Here is a 5,936-nt window from a genome sequence, read left to right as displayed (position 1 = left end):
CCCCGGCGCCCCCAGACCCCGGCCTCCGGCACCGAGGCGGGAGACCGGGAGCAGCAACAGAGGCAGGAGGACGAGGAGGAGGAGGAGGAGCCGTCGCAGGATGAAGGATCGGACTCAGGAGCTGCGGAGTGTGAGCTTGGGGGTGGGGAGAATGGGGGGGCGGGACCCCAGTATTGGGGAGCGCGTGGGGATGGAGTGGGGGAGGTGCTGGAACGTGGGGGCGAAGGATGAGATCGGAGGTTGATAGCCAAGGCACCCCAATATCTTCAGGCGCCTGATGTCTCTCCAGTGAACCTGCATTTTGGGGACAGTAGCTGGAAGGGGTTGGAGGCCATTAAGACACGAGGGGGCAGGAAGGGTCTCAGGGGCCTCGAACACCCCGCATTCCCAGGAGGGCCCCGGGGTCTGGTCTGGAGATGGGAGAGAGTGGATGTCAGGAGAGACCGGAGGGGACTGTCATCCCCTGGGCAGATTTGCCAAAGAGAAGCATGGGGGCGGTGACTGGGCCAGGCTGAGAGTCTAGCAGGACCCAGATTCAGGGGATGCTACAGGGAAGGACACAGGTTGGGACTGAGATGCCAGTACCTGGCAGTGAATGAAGTGTGTGTGTGTGTGCACACACGCGTGTCACTCCCCATAGGGAGGGGGAATCTCTCTGAGACAGGGAGGGAAGAGGTGGCCTCCGGAGAGAGCCAGAGGGCCAGGGCCTGAGATGGGGTGACCCAGAGGTGGGAGATGGGGATGCGGAGGACAGGGCCATGGAACACAGGCCGCGCTCTGCTGGGGGGAACTGGGGCACCCTAGGCAGTCAAGGGCTGATGCAGGCCCCAGGTCTGCAGGCCTGAAGAGGCCCGGCTCCAGGAGTCTGGCCAGGCAGTCCCTGGTTTTGTGGGGACAGGGTAAGGACTGCAGTGGAGGCTGCTGCCTGGAGGAACTGGGGAGTGAGGCTGGATGAGAATGGTTTCCGGGGCAGGGAGAACGCTGGGGCATTTGGAGAAATGACCTGGGGCCAGAGGAGGCAGCGCTGACAGTCCCCGCTGAGCTGGGCTGCTGGTGTTATGTTAATAAGGGTACCGGCCCGGCTAAGCTGCCCAAGGCACTGAGCCTTTTCAGGGAACTGGTGGGTTGTTAACCCAGGGGTTATTACCCCATTTGACAGATGAGGAAACTGAGATTCAGGCATGGGAAGGGACTTGCCCAAGGTCACCAAGCAAGTGGGTGGGGGGCAGACTACAATCTGGGTTTCCCATCTGCCAGGTTGACACAGGTCTCTGCTTTTCTGGCCTTTGAAACAGAAGTTTCAGCACTGGGGGTGAAGAGCTGTCCCTGGATTTCGGGGTGGGGACCCAGGTTACAGACAGAAGAGAAGGTGTTTGGAGGCAAGTGACTGCTGTCTCTGGGGACAGACAGGTTGTCAAGTGGGAAGCAAGGAGGAGCTGGTGGCTGAGGGAGGGAATTTTGAAGGTTTCTTTATGACATTTTTACCGAATATACACTCCGGCATGAGGAAAATGACAGTAATAATAAACATTGTTTGAAGTGTTTTATGCACATTCGCTCATTTTGATCCTCACAGCAATCCTATGAGACTGGTTATCTCATTTCATAGATATATAAATATCTTTTTAGATATATAGATATATGCTATCTCATTTTATAGATAAGGACCCTGAGCTCAGAGAGGTTAAGTAATTAGACCAAAGTCACACAGCTGGTAAAAGCAGAATTCAGATCCAGGCAGGCCGGCTTCAGCATCGGTGCTGTCAGTTCCCCTCCTCATGGTGCAGTTTGCAGAGCAGGCTTTCATCTGTGATCTCATTGGAGCCCCACCGACCTCCTGGCAAGTGGACAGAGAGGCTCTTTCATTTTCGAGTTGGGAAAACTGAGGCCCGGAGTGGTTGAATAACTTGCCAAAGGTCACACAGCTAGCAGGTGAGGGATCCGGACTTGAACCCAGCTCACCAGCTACCAGGACTATTCCATGACTCCAAAACCCAGGGAAATGGAAGTGGGTTGAGATCAGGTGGTGTGGAATTGGGGTATAATTCAAGAAAGAGGGAGAGAAAAGGCTAAGCGGGGTAAGGGGGAGGCAGGGAAGGGGGAGGCCTCATGAATGAGTCAGGGGCCCCTGCTCAGAGGTAAGGAATCCTGCTGGCGGTGGCTGCCAGAGGTGGTGTGGAAGGGTGAAGGGGCTGAGTGGAGGTGGTGGCTTTGGTATTAGTCACAGCTCAGGGAAACTGGAGATTCAAGAGGGGGCGGGCGGGGCGGGAAAAGCCCACAGATTCGGGTAGTGTCAGGGTCTCCCTGCTGCAGTGGAGAGTGAGGAGGTTGGGATGCCGGAGACACTGGACAGGGTGTGGGAGACCTGGAAATGGGGTCTCTGAGACACTGGGAGGGATGAGGCAGGGGCGGTGGTGGGAGGGGACATTAGCCCAGGGGACTGATTGTCTTTCCAACAGTACCTTGGCATTCCCAAGAGGTTCTCAAGTCCGTTTGTCACACAGTGGTTTCGGGAGCCAGACTGTCTGGGTTCAAATTCTAATTTTGCTACTTCCTGTGTGACCTTGGGCAAGTTGCTTAACCTCTCTGGTCCTCAATTTCTTCATGTATGAATTGGGAGAAGTAAGAGTACCTGTTTCACAGGGTTATCCTTATGATTGAAAGTAGTTAATATGCATCAAGTGCTTAGGAGGGGGCCTGGCGCCCAACAGTGCTGTGTGTCTGTTACCCAGCAGATGGTTTATTTCTCTTCAACATCACACTAGCCCCCTGCGATGGGCAGAACATGGCCCCTATTTTATTTTGGAGTACATTGAGGACCAGAGGGGGAAAAAAAACCTGACTTGTCCAAGGTCAGATAACTCTTAATGGTCGAGGTGGGCTTGAACCAGGGTTTTCTGCGTCCAGTTTACCAGGCAACTTTGGTTGGTGCTAGGCTGGATGTGGAGGGGCATTTGGAGAAATGACCTGGGGCCAGAGGAGGCAGCGCTGACAGTCCCCGCTGAGCTGGGCTGCTGGTGTTATGTTAATAAGGGTACCGGCCCGGCTAAGCTGCCCAAGGCACTGAGCCTTTTCAGGGAACTGGTGGGTTGTTAACCCAGGGGTTATTACCCCATTTGACAGATGAGGAAACTGAGATTCAGGCATGGGAAGGGACTTGCCCAAGGTCACCAAGCAAGTGGGTGGGGGGCAGACTACAATCTGGGTTTCCCATCTGCCAGGTTGACACAGGTCTCTGCTTTTCTGGCCTTTGAAACAGAAGTTTCAGCACTGGGGGTGAAGAGCTGTCCCCTGGATTTCGGGGTGGGGACCCAGGTTACAGACAGAAGAGAAGGTGTTTGGAGGCAAGTGACTGCTGTCTCTGGGGACAGACAGGTTGTCAAGTGGGAAGCAAGGAGGAGCTGGTGGCTGAGGGAGGGAATTTTGAAGGTTTCTTTATGACATTTTTACCGAATATACACTCCGGCATGAGGAAAATGACAGTAATAATAAACATTGTTTGAAGTGTTTTATGCACATTCGCTCATTTTGATCCTCACAGCAATCCTATGAGACTGGTTATCTCATTTCATAGATATATAAATATCTTTTTAGATATATAGATATATGCTATCTCATTTTATAGATAAGGACCCTGAGCTCAGAGAGGTTAAGTAATTAGACCAAAGTCACACAGCTGGTAAAAGCAGAATTCAGATCCAGGCAGGCCGGCTTCAGCATCGGTGCTGTCAGTTCCCCTCCTCATGGTGCAGTTTGCAGAGCAGGCTTTCATCTGTGATCTCATTGGAGCCCCACCGACCTCCTGGCAAGTGGACAGAGAGGCTCTTTCATTTTCGAGTTGGGAAAACTGAGGCCCGGAGTGGTTGAATAACTTGCCAAAGGTCACACAGCTAGCAGGTGAGGGATCCGGACTTGAACCCAGCTCACCAGCTACCAGGACTATTCCATGACTCCAAAACCCAGGGAAATGGAAGTGGGTTGAGATCAGGTGGTGTGGAATTGGGGTATAATTCAAGAAAGAGGGAGAGAAAAGGCTAAGCGGGGTAAGGGGGAGGCAGGGAAGGGGGAGGCCTCATGAATGAGTCAGGGGCCCCTGCTCAGAGGTAAGGAATCCTGCTGGCGGTGGCTGCCAGAGGTGGTGTGGAAGGGTGAAGGGGCTGAGTGGAGGTGGTGGCTTTGGTATTAGTCACAGCTCAGGGAAACTGGAGATTCAAGAGGGGGCGGGCGGGGTGGGAAAAGCCCACAGATTCGGGTAGTGTAAGGGTCTCCCTGCTGCAGTGGAGAGTGAGGAGGTTGGGATGCCGGAGACACTGGACAGCGTGTGGGAGACCTGGAAATGGGGTCTCTGAGACACTGAGAGGGATGAGGCAGGGGCGGTGGTGGGAGGGGACATTAGCCCAGGGGACTGATTGTCTTTCCAACAGTACCTTGGCATTCCCAAGAGGTTCTCAAGTCCGTTTGTCACACAGTGGTTTCGGGAGCCAGACTGTCTGGGTTCAAATTCTAATTTTGCTACTTCCTGTGTGACCTTGGGCAAGTTGCTTAACCTCTCTGGTCCTCAATTTCTTCATGTATGAATTGGGAGAAGTAAGAGTACCTGTTTCACAGGGTTATCCTTATGATTGAAAGTAGTTAATATGCATCAAGTGCTTAGGAGGGGGCCTGGCGCCCAACAGTGCTGTGTGTCTGTTACCCAGCAGATGGTTTATTTCTCTTCAACATCACACTAGCCCCCTGCGATGGGCAGAACATGGCCCCTATTTTATTTTGGAGTACATTGAGGACCAGAGGGGGAAAAAAAACCTGACTTGTCCAAGGTCAGATAACTCATAATGGTCGAGGTGGGCTTGAACCAGGGTTTTCTGCGTCCAGTTTACCAGGCAACTTTGGTTGGTGCTAGGCTGGATGTGGAGGCTGCGATGAGGAGTTAACCAGCTAAATAGGTGTCCCAGGGTCCAAGGAGTGAGGGCAGAGTGGGGCTCAAGAGGAAAGAGCGGAGCAAGTGAGGTGGAGAGGAAGGTGGGTTATGGGAGAAGACAGGAGGGGCACAGGGAGGGCTGAGGTCTGAGAGGCAGCTGTGGAGTCGAGCGGGAGAAGTGGGGAGACAACCTGGGAAGAAGGCGGGGCCTGCAGTGCAGGAGCCTGAATCTGAGGCTGGACAGGATGAAGCCTGCTGAGGGACGGTCCCGAGCCCTGAAGGCCCTCAAGTATGAGGCAGGCATAGTAGGTGCTTTAGAAACGCAGCCCTGAAATCACAGGGGGCGGAGACCACGAACCCTGGGTGATGGATCCATATCCTCCAGCTGCTCTGGGCTGCCTTTATTTATATTTTAAAAAATGTTTTTAGAGGCATGGTCTTCCTCTGTTGCCCAGGCTGGAGTGCAGCGGCACAATCACAGCTCACTGCAGCCTCGACCTCCTGGTCTCCAGGGATCCTCCTGCCTCAGCCTCTCAGGTAGCTGGGATTACAGATGCGCACCACCATGCCTGGCTAATTCTTTTTACTTTTGTAGAGATGGGGTCTATGTTGACCAGACTGGTCTTGAACTCCTGGCCTCAAATGATCCTCCCGCCTCGCCCTCCCAAAGTGCTGGGATTCTAGGCATGAACCACCACGCTGGGCCGGCACTGGGCTTCTTTCTGACATCCAAACACACAAGTTTACTCCTGTCCGAGGACCTTCGTGCATGCTGTTCCCTCTGCCCTGAATTCTGTTTCCCCATCTTTGTGGCACAGTTGGCTCCTTCAGGGCCCAGCTCAGATGTCACCTCCCCAGAAAAGCGCTGCTGACTGTCCTGTAGAAATCCTTCCACAATCCCCCCCAATCCCCGTGTCTCTCGATCCCATCTTTCTGCTTATCTCCCTTCTGCTATTCAGCACAATCTGAAATGGTCTTGTTCACCTCCCATTGTCTGCCTCCCCCACTGGAATGCCAG

At 53.8% G+C, this 5,936-nt stretch overlaps 1 protein-coding gene across 1 annotated transcript in view; it reads left to right on the top strand.

Moving 5' to 3' along the window:
* The first annotated feature begins 6 nt into the window (after window positions 1–6).
* Window positions 7–5,936, top strand: part of STX1B (syntaxin 1B) — a 32,566-nt gene continuing 26,636 nt past the window's right edge. Inside the window, exon 1 of the mRNA XM_011982551.1 lies at window positions 7–130. Coding sequence (XP_011837941.1) covers window positions 101–130 — 30 coding nt within the window. The 5' untranslated portion in view covers window positions 7–100. The remainder of the gene's footprint in view (window positions 131–5,936) is intronic.

Source organism: Mandrillus leucophaeus, unplaced genomic scaffold (assembly GCF_000951045.1).
Source record: "Mandrillus leucophaeus isolate KB7577 unplaced genomic scaffold, Mleu.le_1.0 Scaffold24, whole genome shotgun sequence".
Taxonomy (NCBI): Eukaryota; Metazoa; Chordata; class Mammalia; order Primates; family Cercopithecidae; genus Mandrillus; species Mandrillus leucophaeus.
The sequence above is the reverse complement of the archived record's forward strand: the minus strand, read 5'-3'. Positions and strand labels throughout refer to the sequence as shown.